We start from the raw sequence: 26,418 nt of genomic DNA, 5'->3' as shown, positions 1-26,418 counted from the left end.
GAAATTCGAAAACCTTGAGATACTGCTACAGAACAGATGCAAGTCCAGGCAGAAGGTCATCCTTACCTGTAATTGTTACATACAAATCCTCTGAAGGTGCCAGGCTGGTTTTTGTAACTACCCCCTTCAGCTATTTACATTAGCCAAGGTTCCACAACTATATTGCCGATGCAGCGTTTATTCTCGTAATCAAAACAGGCTCCATGTGTGTTAACATTCTTCATACAAAGATACATACAGGCAGTTTCTATGAACCAGAAACATACTGTTTTCGACTGTTCACACAGTACCTAGAACAGATGCAGTCCTGAAGAGCACTTTAGGCCCTCTGTTGTAATAAAAAACCAAATCCATGCAAGGAAGATGTGAGATTTGAAAACATGCTTATTTAAAATAAGTTTATTACAATGAAATAATAAAAAAAGTCTGGCAAAGGTCTTAACAATACTCAAAAAAAACCCAACCAAACAACAACAGACGCTGTATCGTGAGAGACGATGCAGATTGGAAACTCCAAAGTATTTCAAGATTGAGCTGCTTATGACAGCACAATTTGTGCAATGCTTGTGCTGGCGGAGGTGATTTCTGGGGCATGAGCAAGCCCTTAGAATTAAATTTAAAGTGTGAGGCAATATACCTTCTCTTCATCTCACATCTCAGTAAGGCTCACTGTAAGCTCAGTTTGACATTAATAAAACGAATGCCCAAAACTGGATTGAAAAATGCAAGGAAATAGAAATGGAAACCACAAAAGCAAGCTGCTTTGGTTTTCAGTTCAGTCACCGTATTCCGGAATGCAATTTGCTTGTTTTGTTTCGAGTAGACAAAAATCACCAACTTTCAAGGTGGCTTTAAACGAAGGAATCGAAGAATAAACTTGAGACCCCTAAACGCTGCAATGTGCAATAAAGTAAGCAAACGTGAAACTTCCTTGTTTCCATGTCCTGATTCCTGCTCCACACAAGGTTTTAAAAAAGAGTCTTTAGCACATCCAGAGTACGGGGGTGCACGCACACAGAATACTATACCAAGAAAGGGATATTAACAGATGCCAGTGAAAGGCTACATTTCGAAGAAATGCACGCCAGTATAAGAAGTCTGTCAGTGAAACATATGCCTGTGTTCAAACTTCAAAGCAAGTGCTTAATTCCTTGGGTGAACTGAGTAGGATGAGCTCCTGAATGAGTTTGCTCAGAGGCGGAGAGCGTGCTCCGGTGTCGCCACTGCACATGGGTGATGCAGGACATCAAACTGTGCAGGGTTTGCTCACCAAGGGGTTACTGAAGGCAGCAAAAAGGTAGGAAATCAGCTATGAGTTCTCCCCCTTCTCTGTTTTGTTATCAGTACTATGCATGCAAAGAGAAGAGAAATAAGCCCATTAAAAATACAAAACCCTGTGCTTTCACTCGTAAGAGGTAGAGCTGCCAATTGTGAAAAGTCCCAATTTAAATTTCATCAGTGAAATTGGCATGGTTGTCCTGGCAGAGTATCTCAAACCAGGGCAAAGCTTCAAAGAAAAGCAGCACATTCTCCATCTGACTCTGTCCTTGCCACAGAATTCAGATCTGCTTTTCAAAGTTTCCCATTTAATGACTTATAAAACCTCCTACTTCACACTGCTATGGAGATGCTTTGGCTGGACAGCAACAGCTCTGACAGCAAAGAAGGTGACAAATGGGAGGAAAGGAAGGGGTGGGAAACAAGTGGGGAAGAGGAAAGATAGTAAGGTGGGAATATGCTAATGATCTTTTTTGCTGTCTAGAGCTTAGGGGTCTTTAAAGCTTTTCACAAAAGCTGAATCAATGATAAAAAGAGACGGTGAGAGGCTCCAGGGTAAGCACACAGGTAATACCATTCTCTATAGAGGTCCACTTCCCTTTGCCAAAGAACATCACGAACAACTGGAGCACATTTTGGGCATACTTCTATATGGGCAGCTGAGCAAGCGACAATGTTCAATCTATGAAACTTTTTGAAAGCAAATGACTGCAACCTCAATCCTGACGATGTTTTACAAAAAACTCATCAGCAAAGGTATACAGTCCTTAACTTTAAGTGCATTTGTTGAAGGGAGACTCATATTAGAACAGTATCAAGACAAAATGTTTCAATGAGACCTTAGAGCTAAAGCTCTTGAGTATGCACTTCATACTCTACAATTGTAATGTCAGAGAACTTCTGTATGCAACTGAGTGCAGCATCTTAAAATAGCAGAGGGGGCTTCAAAACATAGTTTGTTTTAAAAAGAAATACATAATAAATAAAATAAATAAAAGCCTCCCATTGCTAAGCAGAACTCAACTGAAACCACTCAGGAGCTCTGCTCTAATGCCAACAGCACTGCATTACAAAGATGTGTGTATGATCTCTACTACAATATGCTGACAGCCATTGTTCAGCACTAGATAGCACTTTTTTTCAGATTGCTTTGGGATTTACCATGTCTCAGCAAGGATGTGCACTGGACAGACTTTGTCCACGTCATGAGCTGCATCAGAGTTCTATAGCCAGCTGTACTTATTTCTCAAAAAGCAGTCTGACTCTCCTAGGGTAAGGCTGTGATTACTCTTATTTTGCCATGGCTAAGTAATATCCCTGAGAATATGCAACTGTTGGACATTGAAGAAGACAGCTGAAAGCACTTCTAAAGGAAAGGGACACAAAAACTTCAGACTAGTGCAGTTTAAGAAATTAAAGCAGTTCATGTAGAGTATACAGAGCAAGGGTGCTGTTATCTGAGAGTCACAGAGACTGCTATCTGTATACAGGCCAGTTGTTTATAAATGTCAGCCACTAAACAAAGACAAAGAAACCCAACCCACCACCACTAATCAACGAGCCAAATAACTCAAACAAAAACCACCTACCTCTTCTCCAATTCTAAATTTGAGGGCCAAAGTTAGTTGCTTGTCCTCTACAATTACTAAAAATAAGAACCATCTTCTATGCTTGCCAAATGAGAAATTAATCATCTAGCTGTGTGTTCGTTTATGCGTAACAATCTGGTCTATTGCATCCTTAGAAGTATAACTTGGAGTTCAGCTTTGCAACATGCTGCATTTCTCAATGGTGGTTTGAAAAGACAGCATTCTCAAGTCTTAAAAGTGCTCAACATCCTGCAAGAAGAGTACATGAAGCAGCACGGGTTTTGAAGGCAAGGTGACCTTGCTCAATTCCATCTCTACAAGTCTCCTCCTAAACAACATGGACACCAGCATCTCCTGAAGCCACCATCTTCACAGAATGTTCCCAAGCACCAATTCCATAGTTTAGGAAGACCAACTTTACACAGGAGAGCAAGGCAAGAAAGCCTGCTCTGAGGGTGGGATGCCATGCTAATTACAGAATATGCACTGCAGGTTACATCCTATTTGTTGGAAGAAAGAAGAACTGCAGAAGTTAGTAATTGCTGAAGCTAGTGGCCCAATGAAGCTGTTTAATTCCTTGCTTAAGAAATAAACCTTCTTTACTTGTATCAAATACTGGGCTTGGCACGCTTCTAACAAGCCAGTGGTTCTCTCACTAGTTAAAAAAAAAACAAACAGAACAAATAAAACAAAAGCAAAAAATGCCTAAGCCTTTAAGTGCTGGACCTGTTTTCCTGCTGCTGAAAAAGTAAAAAAAGGAAAGTCAATTTTCATCGTGATTTCGCTATTAATTTTTAGTGAAGACCAATCTCTTCCTGCTCTCCCCACACACCCCTCCTATTCTGTGGCAATGTGGTTTCTGTTACCTTATCGCAGCACTAAGACCTGTCACAGAAAAGTTTCCCACATAATAGCAGAAAAGGCTGAGGAAACCACAGGGGGAGGAGAGCTGGTTGTTCTGTAGATATGGTTTTTTTTTGCATTCATACTTTTAAGCAGCAGACAGTCATATCTCAAAGGCTCTCTGCTTCATTTTTAGCACTGCAAGTAGAGAAATAATTAAATGGAGCTTTGGTCAAAAGTTTTGACTTCATATTCAAACAAATATATACTAATTAAAATAAGAAAACTCCAAGAACTAAAAACCCTATATCCTTCTGATTCTACTCTGGTACACATAGGGACTATAAATAAGCACAACTCAGAAAAGATGACAGGAACAAGAAAGTCATACTACTTAAATGCCCAATTACAGTTCTAGTATCTTGCTTTATGCACCAAGTGTGTCATTTGGTGTTTTCTTCACTCATCATATGTTTCTCTTAAAGCCTGCAACGCTAGGCTCCTGAGAAAAGATCAAGTATTATGTATGCAGAGAGGCTGCCTTCTCAGAATGATGCAGCAGGCCTGCAGTACATTCATTTTAGTCAGAATGTGCTTTTTAGCCTAGCAATAGCCAGTATTTATCCTGTGAGTACACTGACAACAAAACTTCTCCTGTATTTACGAGGATTTACCAAGTTTAAGGACCTCATTAGCATTAGTCTTCTTTCCTCATGAGTTAGACTCAGCTCTTTGGACAAAGCTATCCAAAGCCCTGTGTCACTACTGAGAAACCCACTTATGCCTTGAACTGGCAGTAAGTAACTCACAGTGTTCTACCTTTCAACACAAGCAGGAATTGGGTCCTTACCCATTTATGTATAACAATCTAAAAGGACTTTTTTATCACTTCTAATAGCAACAGTGCTATTAGGAGCACACTTTTATCTGTAACAGTAAAGCAAATTTTACCTTCTTAATTCCTAGCCACTTCTGCATAATATTAGATTTTAAGGTCTGCAAATGGCATAATGTGCAACAACTCAGTGATAAATTCTAGCATTCTCTAGGCTTTGCTATTTCATGCCCACTTTCATGAAGTCTTGGACTATAACAGCAACCTAAGGACTTCAATGAAATCTGCTTTTTAAACTGCTACCTGTATTCAGTTTAAAAACTAATATATTTTTGTGTGAATTTAATTTTCAAAAAAAAATCCTAAACCCAAAATACAGAAAGAAGAACACCTTAGTAAACCAGGATGATGGACGTATTTTCAATTGCATGTGTAAAATGCTGTTTAAACTGGCTGGGCTCTGCCAGTCTGTACCAGCTGAGGCTCCGGCTCACCAGCACCAGCACTGGGACAACGTGGAGCAGAGGGAACAGTGGTGGTACCAGTGCAGACAGAATGGCACTCCATGCTCACAGCCTTCCCTCTTCTTGTCATGCACACACTCTTCCTTCCTGCACCGCAATATATGTTGCAGCACGCTCATCTCAAGCAATATGGGCAGGAGCATCTTCTTGCTGTGGAGGGCACTAGGGGAAATTTCCTTTAGATTTGGCTCACTGTCAGGAGCCAGAAGAGAAAATGTGGCACAAACAGGTAGCTGGGACAGAACACAACAGCTAGTTTCCACGGCTGGATCCCTGTGGAAGCTCAGATCACCAGCTACAAGTGCTCATGGTGAAGATCTCTAATATTTGTAGAGATGCTGTGCTAACCAAAACCAAAACAAAAACAAACAAACAAAAGCTTCAACCCAAAATAAGGTAAAAACTCACTGCATACCTATTAAGCTGGCATTTAACCACCCTTCTCTTCTGCTACCAAGGTAACAATAATGCTCGCTAGAGTGGGCAGCACAGGGCATGGGAGAGTCCGAGCCAGCAGTGCCTGCTTGGTTCCTTGTGGATATCATGACAGCTCTGCTGCATGTGCAGCTCCCACACAAAGCGTGGAAGCAAAGGGCAAATTCTGCTCTGTTACTTTTACAAGGTGAAGGGAACAGGGAGTGAGGCAAGTGAGAAACAGTCCAAAACATTCATCACAGACATAGTTATAACCCAAAAAGAAACTGTACCTCTGCATTTAAACACAAAACAAGCACAACAAGAAATAAAAACCATACATACCCTTCCCCCCAAACACTCACACCTCTCCCACCTGAAAAGCTACAATGAACAGAAATGATGTTCAAAAAAAATCTTTGTTAACAGACACAGTCCCTGAAGTTGTAAGACGCTGTCTTACTGTAGTCATACCACCTCATCTGACTCCAAACCATGTACTTCATAGAGAGTGTCCAAGATATTTAGCTGCTTTTCCATGGCTGGTAAGTAAATGCTGAGGTCCCTCTGCATTGCTCTGTAAAATGTTTCCTCCTGAGGATCACAGTCTTCTACAGACAGAGCTGCTACGAAGTCTTCATACGTTGGAGCTGCCCTTAAAGCTAACTGGGAAAGGAAACAAAGCTTTTAGATTTGCCAAACAGAACAGGAAAATAAACCCAAGTGAAGCTGTGAAAAAATTCTAAGACACTTTGCCTAGATTTAGTACATTGACACGTACAGGGATATGTTAAGTCTATTAATTGATAAAGAAACTAAAATGTTTATTATCTCTGTGTAGATCCTCAGTTTAAGACATCCTTAGAGGTGCCTGATTTTTAGGAAGTGTCAGCTTATATATTTTGTACAAAGAACAAACATCAGAAGTTAATTAAATAGAAAATCCAACCACGTCTAGATTGTTAGGGAAGCTCCCAACCCCGAATCACACACTTCAGCACTGAAGTCCCATTCTCAAAATGCTTTTTCGAAAACTCTCCCCAGTATTCCTGCTTCTCCCAGCCTCAGTTGTGATCAGCTGACTGAGGCATTCCTTCTTCTTTTTATAGTCTCAGTGAAAATTTCCAGTGAAAGACACAAGGGGGAGCTGGCAGAATGGACAAAAAATAAACTACTGGAGCCAATATATTCGACTCCTTCCACAATCTGCATCAGCCCTTCTTGAACGCTCATACACAAAGAAAGATATATCCTCAAATAAGCAATCTCACAAGTTCACTTATTTTAACAGGCATGCAAGACTGATGTGCAAAACACGCAATAAAAACAATACGCATGCAAAAATAATCCATTTCAGGTCCAGAAAACAAGTTCCACCCTGAAAGCTCAGTGCTAAATACCGTGATAGCTACAGTTTTCACTCTAAGGGTAAGATCTGACAAAATAATCTACTTATTTTAATGCTTCTATTTTTAATACCATGTTAATTAAAAATAATAGAGGCTCTCAATAAGAAGACCCCCAAGTTTAACAGTAGCTAAGAGAAGCACTTACCGCAAAGACCCCACGGACAACCCAACCATGGTGCTGCCGTAATGTCTTTCCATAAGCATTGTCTTAAAGTAAACAAAACAAAATGACAATAAAAAAAACCAAGAGATACACGTATGACATTTAAATTTGTATCACCAAGAGGTATTACAGCTTAGGAACAACTAGTCAGGGATATATTATTGCTACTTGATGCAAATGATTGCTCTAAGCATTAAAGTTATGACTGAAAGGAAGGAAAAAAAGAGAGGCAGGACAAGATTCTGCACTGGGGTCTCAGCTCTGCTGTCAGTTTTCTGTAAGTCATCCATGGCACCTAAGTGCTCTAGCAGACAGGAAGACAAAGGTTATTATTTGATTAGCTGAGCTTCATAACTAAGTGTTCCTCTACTATCTAGTTCTTAGTTCAGTGTAAGTCTGATAAAATGTTACATGGGGTGAAATTATTCCATCAATAGATAGTTAGCCAGCTTCAGCCTATGCAGTTAACTCAGATATTGAACGAGAACCTTCTCTTTACATTTGAGAGCCAACTTTAAAACCCTCAGAACAGAAAACAGAGGAGTCTTGTTAAAAAAAAAAAAAAACCAGAAACTCTGCACCTCTCTTGCGAGTGCCCCCAAGTGTAGCCTTGGTTGAAGATCCTCATGTTCCTAGACAGCTCCACTTTCATATAGAAAACATTCTATATACAAAATGAACACCTTTGAGCCTTATTTTTCCTGTTTGTTACTGTCATTGCTCAATATCCTTGGCTTTCACTTTAATTTTTAAGTATCTGGTATCATGTTATGGATTACCTGAGCTGCATCAAGAAAATATCTCTTTTGCTGCATTTGGATATTTGCTCGGAGAACTGCAGACAGTCATTCTTGAACAGCATATACAGTCAGTAAAAGCCAGCCACAGTATCTGCTGCAATACGAAATACTCCTCATCTACCAGTCTAATGACTGGCAAATATATCCTTTTTATCTTTATAGTAAGAGACAATGTATATGGAAGGTACACAGCAGTAAGAGCAAAGAAATAAGGGGGAAGTAAGTATTGTGTAGCAAATTGTATTGACAAGTCTATTCTCTGCCTTAACAACGAATATAGAGGCCAACTTCTCAAGGAACTGAAGAAATAGTACAGCAACTGAGAATTTGGGAATGCTCTCACTGCATATCAGTGGAGAAAACGGGTTGAGACAAAGCACTTTTCTCCTAAGATATGTCTGCCCCCCTTGCTAGAAGTATTCCCATTAAGCAAATATTTATCTGGCACTAAATCAAGACTGACCAGCTATTTAGCAATCTGCTTGATGACTGTCACTTTCAAAAAATAGAAATTTTCAGAAAAAGTTGTGTCTTGGAGGTTATTCATATTATTAATGACTGAAGAAAAGAAAACACATTCAAAACAAGAAGGAAAATAGGTAAGCATGTAAATTCAGAAGCATGTGAAGAATAAAGCAACTGGTACTTACTCAGAGCTGTTTGGATATTCTTTTCTCCATTCTTCACTTCTGTCAAAAACCCTTTCAAGAACTTTAAGCCTCTGTCAGGGTGAAACAACAAAACAAAGAGAAATCATATTTATAACAAAGTAGGTTCCACAGTTTGCAGTACAGTCCTGGAGGCTTTGTAATGTCAATATACAGTCAACTTCTCATTTCCACATATCAGAGAGATATTCTGGAGCCAACTCAACACCCACTGCTTACAAAACTCAGAATTACAGAACCATTTGCAATCTGAACAAACAAATGTAGCCATGTCCTCCAGCCTCACTTCCAGCTTAAGGAAAAGAAACACTGATAAAACATGTGTGCTGAAGACTGAAATGATCTGCCTGATGTACTGTCCAAGCAGGAACAGTCATTCCCTGTAACATATTCTGTTGGTTTTTTTTTAATATAGAAAAAAGTCTGTCTGTGATTACTTTTTCAGGTACAGTTGCTGTGACACAACTACAGATAATACATTAATCTTGAGCCTAGTCAACTTAGATGGAGCCTGTGAAAGTAACTAGTTTGCTTCATATACATACGCTTGTGCTGACCCTTTGATTGTTTAGAGTTGAAATAGATATAAAGCTGTTACCTTTTCAGCCATAGGAGTGCCTCTGTAGCAGAGTTTCTAACTTGTGCTACACCTGCACTGACTTCATGGAGCACTATCTTCTGTAGGGTATCAAACTCTTCTTTGTTGGTTATAAATTTCTGGTTTATTTTCTGGAGAAAAAAAAAAACAGGAGGCAAAGCTTTATGTTTTTAAGATCAAACAGCACCCTGTCCCACGCATACCACTTATTTATCATAATTCCTTCCTGCAGAGAGATATTACAGATCCCCCCTCCCCAGTCAGTTCCATCCTCTTAGGCTCATTACATGTCACTTGGATGTTGCACTGAGGGAAATGGTTTAGTGTGAAATACTGGCAATAGGTGGGCAGTTGGACTGGATGATCTTAGGGCTCTTTTCCAACCTTGGTGATTCTGTGATTCTCTGGTTGGGCAGCTGACAGGCTTATGTCATGCTTTCCCCATGGCTGCACACAGCCCCATCTACAACTGGCTAGTTGAGAGGAGCCACAGATCTGCTGGATCAGCCCTGCACCACAGCACTGCCTGGTTCAACCAGCAGCAGGACTTGGCTCCCACTGTGAGCCCACCACACAACGCAAACAAAAGCAAGTGGCTCCGTCAAGAATCTGCTTTCTTTTTTTAAACTGCATTCTTCCAGTGTTTGTTATCATACACTCAGGAGATATGTTTTGCTTTTTTTTTTTTATCATTCTTGAAAGAAAAGCTATGAAGAGCCTGACTGTGAATACACCTCATCTCACAAGTAGCAAACCTTTTCAGACTTAGAGCTGTAAGAACTTTCAGGAGAACCTAAGCTGAAGGATTCGTTCCCGATTTGCAGCTGCTGAGAAACTGATTCTTAATGAGCTAATTTGCTCCTTCTTGGCTGGGGAAAGGTGTTTCTTTCCTGTTTGACCAGCAGTCTAAAGTTAATATTGATATCACCACATTATGACTTATGATCTTTTCAGCCCAGAATCAAAGTCATATACATTATGTAATAGACTTTTTACTTGGCAGTCAATTAGGTATGTTCCAAGTTTGGTCGTGCACAGCAGTTGGATTTACTAAATACATGTACTGTAAGGACAGAATTAAGAACATTTCAGCATTCTGATCTGGCAGATAGCAAAATTATCAAATGCTATACAGCCTTCCAGAATTGACTACAATTACAAAAATTCTTGAGGTCTGGTAGCTAAGGCAGATATTTTGTTTAAAAAGGCAGTATTAAAAATAAACAGTTACCTTGATGTTACCTACAAAATCCATTTTAACAGGAGCAAAAACAGTTGGTCCCAACTTGTCTAGAGAAAAAAAAAAAAGGTACATACTTTAAAATTATAACTTTTCAGTCCTATTAACAATTTTATTTACTGTCTTAACAATCCCTCTAAAAAGTAGGAGAAACTAGAAGAACAACATAAACTGAAGTCTTTCTTTGGTGGAGAACAAATCTGTATTGGCTGGTACAAGTGTTAAAATACACAGACTTTCAAATGCTAAGTCCCCAGGATGCACACTTAGAAGGACTTGATACCCACTGTTAGATTCAGGGGCAAAGGAGGTGAAGGACTGCACCAGCTGGAAACAGAAGTTATTTGGGGCATGGGGGGAGAATCAAAGAGTGACAATAGATAGTATAGCTGTGCAGACAGCTGTACTGGATGCATAAGGAATTACAAGCTGTTCTTTTGAGGGGAAAAAAATTACTGTTCCAGACATAGCCATAGATTTCCAGACAGCTTATACGCAGGTCCTATCTAAATGAGAGGATCATCTATAAGAGCAAGAATGAGAAACACCTCCTAGCACCAGTCACATTAATTCTGCTGGTGGGAACTACTTATATTACCTTAATTTAAAGAAGTAAAAAATTTGCCAAAACAAATGATCGACCTTTTCTCCCAGCTGGTGGCAGATAAAAGGTCTCAGAGGGACCACGGCATGAAAAGAAGCTGCTTACCCAGAACGGGCACAATTGCATAACATGACTCCAGAAACTCTTCAGTTGGTATTCCCTCTTCCTCCTGAAGTTCAATATCACTGAACCTGATGTCCAGGACAAGCAGGAAAGATTGTTACTTTAACAATGCCTTTTCTGTAACTACTAAAAACCAGAACTGTTTCATGCTTACTTAATTTGAGCAGTATTAAAATTTATACATATTAAACCACCAACATGGCTTTTGTTTTCATCATCTAATGACTGCAGAAAATACACATCTGGTGGCATGTGAAGCATGTAGTTACAAACAAGGGAAAAACCCTCCCACTCCATTCTGTACAACTCATTTTACAAAGGGCATCTTCATCCATTTCTGTGCTGCATGCATTCTTGTCACATATTATATCAGCAAATAAAGCTTTGCAGACAGAACAGACTTGAAAATGAGTCAATTAAAGGCTTAAAAAGTTTTATCATCCTCGTGATGTAAATCTGCAACATGTACTACCTATTGCTCATGACACTGAAGAAAGTAGGAAACCCATTTTCATTTTCATCTTCATCTTCCTCACACAGAGTCAATCCACTTAAAGAATTTGTTTCTGTCTGCAGCAACTTGTGGGCATCAAGGCTTTCTACAGCTTGCAGCTTGTTCTCTCCATCTTCCTTCATGACTTAAATTCAAAGGAAACAAAAGAATAACACAAAAGAATAACATAAATAGAGAAAGAAAACAGCCACATACATATGCTATTGTTACTGTTCCTCAAGATGTGTCCTATTTGAAGGAAGGCATTACGATATCTGATCATGCAAGTTTTCCCTGCCAGCACCATGATACCATACTTCTGCTCTCAGCTACTAAGATAACACCTAGACCAGAACCATTCACCTCTGGTAAGAGCAGCAGCAACGAGACTTCACCTATGACCCCCAGGACAAAGAAAAAAAAAAGAGAGAGAAAAATGGCCTCAGCCATCACAATATCCCTGCCTCATTTCCAAGCAAAGAAACTCTGTTAAGGAACTAGAGTTTGAAGGATGTCACTGATCTGTCCTACAAAAAGACACAGGAGTCAGGGAGTAAAGAAACAGCCCATGTCCACAGTGACTCCACAGGAGTGCCATGCACAAAGACCAACGTCTTCTGAAATATCTAATTCAAATAGTAAACCCTAAGTGACAAAAGAGCAAAAGCTCTAAGACATGGTACAGTACTTCAAATGTATAGAGAAATCAAAGCCACCAAGAAGATTTTAATAGGCTTGATTTCAGGGCAGCTGGGAAAAATACTGGGGGCAGACACCTCTTGTCAGACCAGGAACTGTAAGAGGTGCTTTCTAATATACTCTGTTGGAAGGAAAAAAGGTTTAGTTTTCCATAAATACTTGTCAGAGCAATCATTAGCAACTGCAAGCTCAACCACTCTGACATAGACACCTAAAACTTCAATGCTCCTTTCTGACACTGCAACCCTATCTACTAGTAGAGGTGCTGGTTTTCCCAGCAGAGAGCCTCTGGGAATTAAATATTTGTCCACAGATCAAGAAGAGCCCATGCTCTGCCAGAACATATCAGTGCTCATGTCAATCAGCATCTAGAGGAGCCCACACCTGTCCGAAAAAAGAACTTTTTATTTCTTCCCCATTCAGTCCTAAGATAACCATCAACGAGGGAAAAAACTATGCTGAGAAGACTTGACAACGGGCAGGTATCAGACTAAACTACACTGATGTTCCCTCTCCCAGGAAGCAAAACATCAGCAGCACTCTCACAGGCAGCCTACACCACCCTTCACTTATACTAAAAGAATGACGATGCTGGATAAAAGATGGTAAGCATACTTACCTGCCGAACCTTCTTCGATGTGATCCTCAACAGAAACATCACTGCTCCTCTCATTTGTTTCCAAGTTTAAACATGCTAGACTTTTTATAAGGGTTTGCTCTTGCTGGTTATTTTCTGCTTTTATAGAGCCATTTTCACAGGGGTTCAATTCCATCTGTCTGAAGAAAGTGAAGGAGTAATGTTTAGTATGAAACAGTACTTCTTCCTGTGAAAACACACAAATAACAATACAAGAAAAACAGTTGCCAGAAATGACATGCTGTCACAGACTGCTCTGAGAAAAATAACTTCTCTGCAATAATAAAAAGAACCAGGCCATGTAGCCACAGCAAGTATAATATATATTAACAATGTCAGTTTTCAGAATACCAAATGTACTGGCAATGATCTTTATTAAGAAGAGAGGCAATCAAAAATGTTCAACTGATTACAAAAAATGGAAATCACAGGCAGGTATTGTAACCAAAAATCATCCCTGTGTTAGTACTTTCAAATACTGCATATATAATATATAAAGACACCTCTTGCAATTTCATATTTCTTGCCATAAATAATATAGCTTGCTCTCCATCAATGATTTTATGAGCTTATGGAGTGGAACCTAAGATGTAGGGAAGAGTACTGAGGTAGAAAGAGATGGCTGGTCACTGGCCAGGAAGTCACACAGTGGATGGTTGGGGAGGAGAAAAATAAAAGGGAAAAGGCTGAGAAAGAAAAGACATGAAGTGGGACGAGGTAGCTCCTTTTTGTTGCATCTCTTTCCAAGTATATGGCTCAGAGCAATATAATTCTACCTGTACACACTACTGGTAATATCAGAGTAAAAATATGGACAGAACAGACACTATCAGAAACAGATTAGAAAAAGACTTATAGTAAAGATTTATTATACCTTTCTGTTGAAGTGTGACTGGACAAGACTGAGTGTTTTATCTGTAAGATAAGAGGGGGTGGGTGGGGAGACACTCTTTATAATGAGAAGACTGTACTGTGTTTCAGAACTTTGCATTTTAACTAATGTAAACTGCAGCTAGCAGAAAAGCTAGGCATAGACCCAAAAACAATATACAGAGAAATACGAAAGATATGACAACATTATTATGTTGGAAAGAAAAAAATAAAGAAAAAAGATTGCTTCTTTCAGAAGTTAGCTACCTAGCAAATGCCAAGCGAGATGCCATACAGCACATGTACAAAACTAGGGCAAAGTGTTTTCCTTGCAATGGCATTTTCTTTACTTAAAAAAACACCTGAAAAACTAGGATAAGAAACACGAAGGCAGGCACCAGATACAGCACAGTGAACTCACTTCCCAGGTGCAGTGAAGAATCTACATTCCTACATACACCTTAACCAGCTGTTCGCCAGAGATGCTTCAATTTTACATTTGTAGTTATGCATTCAAGATTCAAGAAAGTCATGAAGAAGATAAGCTCATCAGCCCCTGTTGGCATGTTAAGACAGATGTGATGCCGCAGTAACTCAGGAGTATTAATTGCTGTGAGCTCCCACAATGGACCACCCTGGCCATACTGCCAGGATATTTTAAACACCACTGTCTGCAGCTGGATCAGGCCCTGAAAGTTAATGGATAATAGCATTCACCTATCATTAGAAGTTATAAGATTGGCCACAAAATAAATAAATAAATAAAATTCATTATCTGCTTCAACAAATGCTACTTGGAGAAATAGCATGTTCCACACCAAGACTGATAGAAAAGGGTACTGGTCCTTACCTTGTTTGTTCTGAGAACTGCTAAATGTGGGGATCCAGGAGGGGTCTGATGTAATAACTCAGAAGTAAAGGCAGTATTTGCAATCTGCATACATTCTTCAAGAGTTTTCAGGAAGGTGTCACAGGTTGATTTCAACAGAGCTCCCACGTCAATCCCACTCTGTAGGAATAAACCAATTGGAACACACAGACACACCACAGAAGATCAGCTTGGATCAACTAACGTCTACAAAGCCCATAACTGCTACAGTCATGATTGTTGTTTGACAAAACTGTTGTCCGGCAAAGCATCAGCTGCTGAGAGAACTGGCATCCCATATTACTGGGCCTATGCCCCTTTATAGCGTTGCCACTTTCATCAGTTTCTCTCTACGACAAACACAGTAGATTTGTATTTTAACAGCTATGCCTTTTACATTACACATCCCTGATGTCAAAAATACATTAAATGTAAGCCTTGATGTATTCAATAGCAGTATCACTGACAAGGGAAACGAAAGTAAACAAATGAGACAGGGAATAATCTGAAGATAACAGTAACTTCAAAAATCCCACAAGCAAAAAAAAAAATTACTGCAACTGAAAAAACACACAGAATGAAGTAACACATTGCCAACAACAACACAGTATTACTTCATTTAAACAAGAACTGTTGTGTGGGTATGCAATTTCCCACAGGTCCTCAGCAGAAAGACAGTGTAATGCTAAGTGTGAACAAATACCTCACTGGCTAACCAGAAGAGTTCAGAAAGCTTAAGTCTTTATAGAAGGGGTCTACACCAAAAATAGAGCTGTACCTCTGGTTCCGATACAGCAGAAATGCTGGCTTCCTTAGTTTTATGCACTTGCTGAACAAGAAGGTTACAGTACAGTCTAAGTTCAGACATTTTAGTCTTCAAGGCTTCTGTGTTTTCAGTGAACTCTAAAAATGAAAAAAAAAAAAAAAGTAATGTTGAATTCAGTGTATCCATTGCACAGTATGTGATTTTGTACAGCTGCTGAGACATTATTACCCAATCTAATTCAATGAATACTGCCGTGTTTCAAAACATTTTCTATAGATTCAAAAAGATGAGCCAGATTGATTGGCTGAAGATTACACTTGTGACAGGTAAATACGTTTCACTATTTGCTGCCATAGGCAGGATAAGCATGCTGGTAGGCTTACAGCACAGAAAAAAAAAACAACCAAAACAACGGGTAGACAACATTTGACCTCAATGGATCTTATAAATAAGACAAAATCCCTACATACTGTATTTTTCTTGGTTTGTTTTTCACTAAGTAGCAAACAAGTAGCAAACAATTACACTGAGTTAAAGGACTGGGATTGTACCTTCTGAGCAGAAAACACTGGAGGGAAAAAACATCTACTTTCAAGTACAAAACTTAATGTATATCTTTGAGTCGTGGAATGGTTGAGGCTAGAAGAGATCAGCTAATCTGACTCCTCTGTTTAAAGCAGGGACAGCTAGAGCAGGTTGCTCAGAGTCAAGTCCAGGCAGGTATTGAATACTGCCAATGTTGGACTCCAAAACCTCTCTGTGCCACCTGTTCCAGTGCTCCATCACCCCAAAATAAAGAGATTTGGTCTTGTATTAATGGTATTTTGTGTACTCTTCTTGTACTCATGGAAGCCATCAGCACAGTTTTCAAAATATTTATATGCAGCATGTTTTAAGGAGAAGTATTCAAATCCCTGCAGTGAGAGCTAATGCCTAACATTGCTACGTAGAGCTCCCACATCTTGGTGTTTATCAGCACCAAAGGCCTGAAGCACAGGTTGGACACAGAGATCAAGTACTGATTTTGTCATCTTTGTGTTTCATCTGCTAGGGGATGGGGAAATAAAAAGCAAACATATGTGGCAACAAAAGAGACTTCTTGCCTTTTTCCTTTTGTGTCCTGCTGTCTGTCAGACAGGCTTTGGCAGTTCCTAGTGCAACCAGCCACTTTTGCCTCTCAACTGCATTTCTTGCTTTCAGATAGAAGTACTGTTCCCCTGGGATGATCAGGTCCATTCGTGTGTTATCTGCAGGATGAACTAGAAGCAACACAGATTTCAGGCCAGATCCTCCACCCTTCCCAGTCCAACTGAATATCCCAATAGATATGCTAGGTGGCAGATCAAACCCTGATGGAAGAGTAGGAATCTATGGCCTCAAAACTCCCCCACTGCCGTTTTGTTACTTCTCTTCTGAGCAAGAGAATAGACAGGACACGTGTACAGCTGTGGGACAAAAGGCAATGAAAGACAGCTTTGCAATCAGTACAGTAGCATTTAGGAGCTGCGCCTCCTGTGGCCAGTAAACCCATTTGAGTGAGCAGTATCAAAGTTTATTACTCATATTTCTAGTTTTAGCACCTTGTGCACAGGAAGAGTCACTTGAAGCTCTGTGCTCCTCCACCGTGGCTCATGAAAGAACAGCGACACACCTCCATGGAGAATATCCACTGTATGAGAAACTTGCAGCTCTTCTAACATTTTCAAAATACTACAGAATAAAAACTTGTATATAAATCAAGCTCCTGAGTTACTAGAAATACAAAACATCAAGATGAGAGCACAAATAGCTCTCGTGACCTGAAATCTCATCTAGAACGCAATATACGCTTATTAGCCAAACCTTGTGCAATTGTGTCACTGCATCTGACTTACCTTGAATTTCACACACAGCCATTTGGATGCTTCCTTTGCAACCCTTCCAGGCATCTTCCTGAGAATCGTAGTAGGACAAGATACCACCACAGAGAAGAAACCAACGAGGTTGCCAGCCTAAAAGACAAAATTGCATTTCTCAGTTACTGCACCCCGTGTAGTTCCACTACCTTTTTAATTCAAGACTTGCTGCAAATAAGGCCCCGAAGATTCTCAGTTCCCCCAGGAAAAATAAATTGTTTGAACAGGTAAGATTGTGACAGGTCTGGATGTTGTACTCTACAACCACTGCTTGCCAGCAATTACACATCCTTCCTGCAGGCAGATGGACTTGAAGGCTGTCACCTACACTCCGGAGGTATGTTCCTGAGATGCCATATGTCATTTTCAGTAGTTATACTGACATGGTATCATGGACTCTTTCTCTCCTCAAAGCACCTTCTCAGACTGCCATCTCTCAGTTCCATCTACTGCTCCTCAATCCACCCCTTCATCCTCTCCAGAAGTCACCACAGCCGTCTTGCCTTACGTATCTTCCCTTCAGAAAGGCCCAGTCCAACTACCTTCAGAAACAAAGGCCAACAAGATCTTAAACCAAGGGAAAGATGTGGAATACATTGATTTCTGAAAGTTGTCTTTTAACAAACCTTTTCTCAATAGCTCATGAAACTCTCATACTGTCCCTGTAAAAAGCAGTCTGTAATTAATAACTTGCACTTCTGGATTCATTCCAAGAGGAAAATGAAAACACCAGGCTAGACCAAAACAAATAGTTTTGAGCATTGCTTTTGCTCACCCTGCTGCCCAACTTCAGAACTAAATTAACCCTTCTGTTTTCTTCTTTTGGAAGCACTTGTCCAGCATGAAAAGATACAAATAAACAAGACAGAGTAGCCACCATTTATTTCTAATTAAAAACTAAAAGCTCATTAACCTAAGAATAAGTAAGAGAGCAACGTCAGTGGAGCAAATCAGCTTTCAATCCTGAGCTGCAACAAGCTTCTCTGGCCAGGGCCAGAGCTGAGATACCCGTGTTCCACGCTGGGTCAGCAATCTAACTGGAAAAAACACAGCCACCATGCACCCAGCACCCCAAGAGCCTGAGGACATCTCCTTGGAGGAGAGACTGCTCCTAACCAGCTGGCTTTAAGCCAGCGCTGTAGCCAAGCATGACTCAGTTCACCCTTAGAAAGCCCTAAAGCCCCAGGCAAATAATAAGAGATGGGTTTCGTTTTGTGTATAAGCAGTACCACAGCACGAAGGACAGTCTAGTCTATACATTACCAAACCTTAGGGGAAATGGGAAAACAAATGAAACATAAAGCCTTCTTCATACTCCTCTAGAGCTCCTCCACTCTTTTCTAGAAGACTATAAAAGCGTCATAAATGCCAAAGCATTCTCAAAGGTTGTTTATTTTGCTTGAATGGTAAAAATTACAAAGATTGAAACTTCGAGGGAAAAAAAAAAAAAGAAAACAGCAAGTTTGGTTTTTATTTGTCTTGTCACCAAAATAAAGAAAGTATCCTAAAATCATTATTTGTATGGAGGAGCTCGCAAAAAAAGGAGGTGATTGTTCAGCAGAGAGAAGCAGTTCATTGCTTCAGACACTTGATGGCACAGATCCAATCCCTTAAATAACACAGTGTCACAGCCAATACAAGCCTCCAATTCAGTCTGGAGATCCTGCTAGTGCACGCAAACTATTTCAGCTTTGCTCATGCAGCTGATGCTCTACTAAATTGCATCTCATCAATCAAAGGCTAAGCTATCAATTAGCCAACATGCAGAGCACTCTGCTCCTGTCATTTCAGACACTGATTAAAAATGTCACGAGTCAATATATTTTGTTGAGGTTTTTGTTTGTTTGGGGTTCATCTGCAGTATCAGCAATTATCTGTCTTGCTTTGCAGAACCTAACTCTACTTTATTAAGAAGGCATTAAAAGTGCAAAGATAGACAACTGTTAACTTGAGCAGCATATATTTTCCGAACACAATCACTACTCTAAGAAAAATGCATTTTGGTAAAAGTAAACAATAAAAAAAAACCCCAATCACAGCAGGATTCTGTCAGAAGATGCAGTAACCACCTGGTTCTCAATGCCACCGGAAGGTTATCCTAAACAACCAGCTAAAAATAGTGTGTGGCTGACAAATCCCGGACAGTGCAACGGGGATACAATCTTCAATTACAGGCGCTTCACATTCACAGACAAGCAAAGAGCAGAGAAAGAAAACAACAAAGAAAGAAAAAGCAGCAAAAAGATACTTCCATGAGCACAAATCTTGGCTTTATTCGGTTTTATTCTTTACCCATAAACTCTAGTAGGAATACTGCAATTGCCGGAATGCAGGCTTCATCTGAGATAGAAAGTTACAGCCAAACCTCTGGTGAGAGCACTAATGCAACAGCAGAATTTACTGAGCCCATTCATATTGCTGGTATACACGCAGGACAAAATGTAGCTCCTGCTTCCAAAGCTTGTCTTACAGGCACAGGGCCATTAACAATAAACACCCAACAGACACTGGTTATGGTCCTAATACATACCACACTTCTTCGTGAAACTTGAAGTTAGTACCTGCAGAGCCTGGAAGACCAAATACTATCTACTACAGAACAAACATTTAAGCAGTTTCCCCAGCCTGAGAGATCTGCCTACTTCCATCACTACACTTCAGGAATTCTGGATATGGCTATCGCTGAGTAAACTTGACATTTCTTGATAACACAGCTGAAATTTGGACATAATTCAAACTTCAACGTTACACAATCCAGACTCCAGAAAGCTCTGGCTCCAAAGTGTCAAGCCTAGAGAAACAAAAAACAACAAACAAAATCTACATCTGAAGACATGTAGATCATCCAAGACATGTAGACATCCAGAAAGCCAAACCATCTGGGAGAATTACATACTCAGTAAGTCAAAATGATGACCTGGAAAACAAGCTGCAATTAAGAGATGCCAGTTCCAGTTGCATTTCTAAAAGGCACAAAGGCAAGACACATGGGCTTTATTACTATATGCTTCCCAGGAAAATTTTCTAATATTTTATGCTTAGTAATTTCTTGAGCTTCAACATAAGTCTTTAGAAGAGCATATACAATAAATAACGCTTGGATTTCTTAGACCCGAATTCAGATTTTAAGTGTGGACAGCAGATAACTGCAAACCTTCCACATTATAGCAACATCCACCTGATAGGAGCCTATACCACACCCCCAATGCTAATATCCCAGACCATGACTTTGTGGCAGCCCACAGCGCTTGTTTTGCCAAGTCACTAGAGACATCTCACAGCAAATACAAGCAAAATCCATCTCTTCACCCCTCCCTGTGTAGGATAAGCACTGTTCAACACACCTCCACCCACCATTTTATCTCCCAACACCTAGGACGTCATGTCCATGACTGATAGCCTGATGAGAGCCGCTGGAAAAGCTCAAACAAGCCCAAGGCAGTGCTGCTAGCTTGCAAAACACAAGTGGCACGCTAAGTTGACAGTGCTAATGCAAGACTGTGAATGTAATATAAAGTTTGGATCTTTGCTAAAACCCAGCCTGCCCCTCGTTGTTCAGGTAGTAGCTATTGCCCAGAATACATCGTCCTCTTATCATGTAACTGTTACTTACAAAACGCCTGCCTTCCAATGATGAAGAACATTAGGTTTTCCAGTTAAAGGATGCATCTCCAATGGTCACAACACAGGACTGAGTCAAGAGATCTTATTTCCAGCTGCCTGTCACCTTGCTGAGCTGTCCCAGGCTGTGCTGATAAACTTCCTCCTGCACTGAGCTCCCTGCACTTCCTCAGCTGCACAACACAAACATTCCATGTCAGCCCACAAGCAACACTGTTGATTTTAACACACTAATATCTGAAGGACATGGATTCCTCTGTCGAAGAAAGGCAATAAAAATCTTCATACTGCAAATGACAAAAGAGTTTTCAAAACCCCAACTTGTCTGCAATCTCAAATACCAGGAACACACACGATAAATCTTAAAGTTCTGATCTTAAGAATTGATTTCTTTTACCTCTTACGAGATTTCCCCCTTTTCCCCTGCAGAAACAACGCAGGTAATGGGTTGTCCTGACAGAAATTATGTGCACCAGAACTGCTGCCTTTCCAAACAGCCTTCTGAGGCTATGGAAGGATTCTGTGAAGGCACAACCTGAGGCACCAGAATGCATTTTGCAACCTTAACTCTGTAGTGAAACAATTTGCCTGGATAAAAATCCACCCATGAGAGACAGAAGAAATGCAGATGAATGGATCATGATTCATACACCTCTGGGCTGTTATCCTCTCACCTAGAGAGCAGCTGCCAGGAATGTCTGCACTGCAACTTTACTACCAAGGATGTGCATGGTAACAAAAGGTAGCAGTAACAAGAGCCTCTAAAAGCCCTGAAATTAACAGATATAGCACTTGAACCACTGTATCACTTTTTGTCACAGATGCATCACTCTTTCAAGGGAGAAAAGTGGTGCAAGTGAAGCACACAGCAGCTGGAACTGGCTTAAACATAGCAACCCTCTCCCAAATGTTTTTTTCACGCAGAAGTTTCACAAAATCCAGCCCCATTCCAAACATAACTGTTAACACAATACTTGCAGCACTGTCCGCATATTCACAAATGAGCTCTATAGCCATGGCCAGCTACCCTTGAGAGGAATGGAGAGGATCATCCCAGTAACCAGGCATTTTTAAAAGGGATGGTGAAAGGACAAAGGGCAGAGAAGGGACTGATCGCTGAGAGCGATGGAGGCAAAAGTGCAGCAAATCTGCTCCCTGTCCAGATACACTGAAGTTATCCTAAGCAACAAAACATTCACCTATCAAAAGCACCTAGGGATTCCCCTCCTCTGTTTGTGCTTCCCCAGCTTCTGTCTGTGAGTTCTGTGGTTAACCTGCTAACCGCAGTCAACACGATGACTTTACCAAAACACACAAGACAATCTCTACCATCATTCTGCCCCACCTTCTGCTTGTGTTCCCTGTGATCGCTTATTTCCGTGCAGGAGGGCAGAATGAAGAGGCACCGGTACTGCAGCATACCTGCTGGGAAGTGCTGTGCTGCTCTGCAGCTCCCGCACCTACAGAGGAGAGAGAGGGGACACTGCTGGCCTTCCCTGCAGCCTCATCCAACTTCTCTGCTGCAAAGCACGGTGCTCATTTCCAAAAAGGTATGAGAGAAGCAAGATTGCTGTGTGAAGGAAAAGCACGGGAGTGAAGGAGGTGTGCCTGCAGAGAATGGATGGAAAAGGTCAAATCACACAACCAATTACACAAAATGGTCTGACTAGCACTCAATCTGACAGCAGCCACGGTCAGTAATGCTGGTCGGACCACTGCCCTTCCTTCTCATTTTATGAAGTCAGAAGCTGAACTATAACCAGAGCCAAAAAGAGGGGAAAAAATGATAAACAAAAGCTTTTGGGAACCAAATGTTTACTCAATGTGCAGTTTTCAATTACTTCCTCCAAATTCAGAAACAGAGGACTTCAGAGCTTCGTACTGAATAGATGTGTATGTAATCCCCCATCCTGAAAGGTCAGATTTCTTAAACTCTGAAATCAAAGACTTATTCTAAGCAGTGGCATCCAAAGATCCACAGACCCACGAATCCATAGCTTTAAACATTTGAAAGAGCATTAGTTTCAAAGCTTCCCCTCAAGTTGCTTAGGGAAGTCTGAATCATTAGAGACAAGAGAACTTCAAGCTTTACATGAAGCCTAAAATCTACTGCTTGGTGCTGGCTCTTGGCATCTTGGAACAAACTGAAAAGAATTCAGAGTGTAATAATAAAATTACAGTGAACAAACGATAAAGGCAGATGAGAGGAGCCAGCTGTGGTATGTGGTGCGATGCAGCATCACCAGCAATGGCATGAATGTGAGGGTGCCTCAAGGAAGAGGAATTAGGCAGGGTTAGAGTTACTCAGCAAAGGGAATATTTAAACACCAGGAAAAGGTTAGAAAAAGTAGAACCAATGAAAGCCACTTCCCTGTGCACATAAAGAATGCTAGGCAAATCAGTGGAGGCAGTCAGCAGTTTTCTTTCAAATGACTAAGCTGCCTTTGATCCACAAGCCAAGACCTGATACATCCCATCCCTTCCAGAGTCAGCCTCAGTCCTGCCTGGGGCCAGTTAACCCAGGTAAAGCATGCCTTATGCTGGAGATCTGAACTTAATTGAATTTCAGTAGAAAAATCAATCAAAGTGCCAAGCTGATGCACACATCATTGCAGGAAGGTATTCCTTGACTCCACCCTGTTTCCCTTTGGCTAATAGCAGCTTGCTCGTTCTATAACCCTTGTGAGAAATCAAAATCCCAGCTCATTTTTACAAGGCGATCTCCAAAGAGTAAAGAAATTTATTTTATTAATCAGAGCGTGTGATTAACAAGAAGTGTGACTTGCAGCTTGAGTTCAGCAGAAGCATCACGTGGGAGGCAGCTTCCAAGCAGAAGTGAGCAGCCTGTGTGTGCAATCCGTCTCTGCTCTCTATTTTTCTCTGTTCTGCAATCAGCATCCCCCTGTTTGGGAACAGTCACGTTACAGCACCGCAGCCAGAAGTCTGCTTTGACACTGTCCATGCCAGGGAGCTCTAAACTGGCCTGGGTCACGGGCAGCGGCACAACTGACCAAAGAGGCATAGGGAAGGTACAGAGTGATGCTCTTAGCACTCAGACTGCTGGCTACAATAAGCTTCATAACTTTCACCAAGCAACGCTAACTGACATAGACTTCTGGCAAAGGATGAAATGCAGGGATTTCTAAGATCAAATTGCATGCTTTGATCACAGATTTGGCTGAGGCTATCTAACTTACGCGCCTTCAAGATTTAAGATATCCAGAGTTTAAAGGATTCTTAATTGGAAGTTTGCTGATGCATCGTGTATTTGCCAAGTGAAAAAGTTCTACCACACTTAATACTTGAGCAAAGGGCCCCATTCTCTTCAGATTTAATCTGCTTCAGAGGATGAGACGCAGAAAAGAGCATCTGATCCAAAGCTACTCTAGGGAATGTGCTTTAGGAGAGGGGTTGGACCGGATGGTCTCTGGAGGTCCCTCCCAATCTCTACACCTCTGTAACTCTGTGAAAGTTTAGGTGACCTTAAAAATATAGTAGTAATAATGACATTGAGAAATCACTGTCTGGTGACCACTGTACTGGGGGATAAAACAACTCTAAATTCTAAGGCTCAAACTCTCTACACTCAGATTTCAGAGGCAGCTTGGAGCACCTATGTGTAGAAACCACAACACGAACCGAGGCTTAACACCAGAGGAAAACCTATCTCCAAGCAGAAATAAATCAACACTAGCTCACATTATCCTGATCTATAATAAAGCAAACAAATGTGTTTATTATGAAACGAGGTAACTTGTTGGAGCGGAAAGGCAAGTTAATCTGTGTGTCAGTTGGCAATCTGGGCATTTCAACCTTTGCCCACGGTAAACCCCATTCATTTCCTACTTCTGAAATGTTCTTGCTATCAAGTAAACATGCAGGTCATAACAAAAATATAGCTTCCTGCCCCAGGGCCGTGGGGAAATACACCACTGCATTTTTTTTCTGCATCACTGCATAAAGTTATAACCCAGTGGCCTCAGGGCAGAAAATATATGCCTAAAGAAAGCACATGCAACATTGCTAGCTTGCAGAACAGCCAATTTACTGTTCTCAAACACAACACAGACAGCCCTTCAACAACCCGGGAAAAGACAGGGTAACCTTGGCCACTACATTCACTAGCAGAAACAAGAATAAGAAAGATACTTCAGTCACCCATGATGTGGTTTCTCTCTGTGAAGAAGAAAAGCTTATCTAGCTTTCACTCGTGGCAAACCTCATGCGTTCAGATAAAGCAGACTCCTTCGCCCTGCATTAATTTAGATTGAGGTTGGCATAGCGTCATCCTTCTTCGTAGGGGTCATTCGGTTGAAAGGGAATCGCGGAATCATTAAGGCTGGAAAGGACCTTTAAGGTCACTGAGCCCGAGCACCAACACACCCCCACCACGCCCACCGACCACTCAGCACCACATCCACGCGGTTCCCGAACACCTCCAGGGACGGTGACTGCACCACCTCCCTGGGCAGCTGTGCCACTGCCCTGCAACTCTTTCGGAGAAGAATTTCTTCCTAACGTCAGCGTGGTTATCCAAAGATAAAGCGTTGACGGAGACGGACCACTTCTGGCGGCAGAGCAGCGCCGCTGAGCCCACCACAGCCACACGCCCGGCGGTGCCAAAGGCGCTCGGTCACCTGCAGAGGCACGGGGACGCGCTCCCCACATCTCACGGCATGAACACAAGCGTGAGGGTTCGAAACGTGCCCCAGCACCTACGTGAAACGGGCGAAAACAAACACATACAACTTCAGATCAAATGGACCCGGGACTTGATTTCTTACGAACCATGGGGAAATGACTAATAACACCGCAACCCGCACGGAAAGCCGAGAACGGCTGCTCCCGCTGCACAAATACCACAACGTAAGGCTATTTACTAATGAAGAAACCCACGCCTGCTGCCTCAGCGTCTGATTCCCCTCTCGGAGCCCCGAAGGCGTGAAGGGGAAGAGCGGCAGGAATGCCCCAGCACAGCCGACCCCGCCGCCCCGCTCACGCTCACCGCGCGGCTGCACCTCGGCTCAGCCCTAACCGGGATTGCCAGCGCCCTCCACCCGCACAGGAAGGCGCGGCTGACACACTGCCTCCCCAGAGGAGCGGATCCCGCTCAGGGATCACTCACCGCTCAGGTAGTTGGTCCACTTGTACAGCACGCCCTCCATGGCGACCGGCCTCCGCCCCCATACAGCGCGGCGGCCCCCGGCGCACTCACGCCGTTCGCCGCTGCCCCCCGCCGCCGCTTCTGCCGGCACCCAGGGCCATAGCGGGGCGCCGCCCGCCCTGCGCGGCCCGGCCCCCGCCGCCGTGCCGGCCCGCTGCCACGCTTCTAGCGCAGGGCGCGCCCAAAGAACCACCCCGCAGCGCTACGGTTGCGTAAAACGTTCCAAGAATCGCAACTCTGCCTGACGAGCACGCGAGAGGAGGAGGGAGCGAGCGCAGCACGCCCGAAGCAGGTGGCCTCCCACAGCCAATAGGAAC

The 26,418-nt window shown here is 41.8% G+C and overlaps 1 protein-coding gene across 7 annotated transcripts; it reads right to left on the bottom strand.

Annotated features, from left to right (window-relative positions):
* Positions 1 to 384: 384 nt before the first annotated feature.
* On the bottom strand, positions 385 to 26,226 carry PLEKHA8 (pleckstrin homology domain containing A8). 7 transcript variants are annotated; one of them, XM_046936459.1, is made up of 16 exons: positions 26,063 to 26,226; positions 22,283 to 23,839; positions 20,930 to 21,110; positions 17,296 to 17,412; positions 16,525 to 16,680; positions 15,434 to 15,558; positions 14,638 to 14,796; positions 13,792 to 13,832; positions 12,900 to 13,057; positions 11,561 to 11,726; positions 11,071 to 11,156; positions 10,353 to 10,411; positions 9,122 to 9,252; positions 8,506 to 8,576; positions 7,038 to 7,099; positions 385 to 6,149 (listed from the first exon to the last, which is right to left on the bottom strand). In XM_046936459.1, exons 3-16 carry the CDS (start codon positions 20,958 to 20,960, stop codon positions 5,952 to 5,954), a joined length of 1,560 nt encoding a protein of 519 aa, XP_046792415.1. In that variant the 5' UTR covers positions 20,961 to 21,110; positions 22,283 to 23,839; positions 26,063 to 26,226; the 3' UTR covers positions 385 to 5,951. The 7 variants fall into 7 exon arrangements, 5 of the variants coding, with proteins under 5 accessions (XP_046792415.1, XP_046792419.1, XP_046792420.1 ...); XM_046936463.1 differs by having other exon boundaries at positions 22,360 to 23,839; XM_046936464.1 differs by having other exon boundaries at positions 20,930 to 23,839.
* Between the last annotated feature and the right edge of the window lie 192 nt (positions 26,227 to 26,418).

The sequence above is a fragment of the Gallus gallus genome, chromosome 2, assembly GCF_016699485.2.
Source record: "Gallus gallus isolate bGalGal1 chromosome 2, bGalGal1.mat.broiler.GRCg7b, whole genome shotgun sequence".
Classification (NCBI taxonomy): Eukaryota; Metazoa; Chordata; class Aves; order Galliformes; family Phasianidae; genus Gallus; species Gallus gallus.
Note: the sequence above shows the minus strand (reverse complement) of the source record. Positions and strands in the feature narration are given on the sequence as shown.

What these genes read in the sequence shown, in the direction of transcription:
- PLEKHA8 (XM_418736.8), bottom strand. Translation starts at nt 26,102, where the DNA reads ATGGAGGGCGTGCTGTACAAGTGGACCAACTACCTGAGCG. An exon ending in TTCAGTGTCATGAGCAATAG is followed by an intron (nt 11,157 to 11,560) that starts GTAGTACATGTT and finishes CCTGGACATCAG; the next exon opens with GTTCAGTGATATTGAACTTC. An exon ending in ATTTTGTAGGTAACATCAAG is followed by an intron (nt 9,253 to 10,352) that starts GTAACTGTTTAT and finishes TTTTTTCTCCAG; the next exon opens with AAAATAAACCAGAAATTTAT.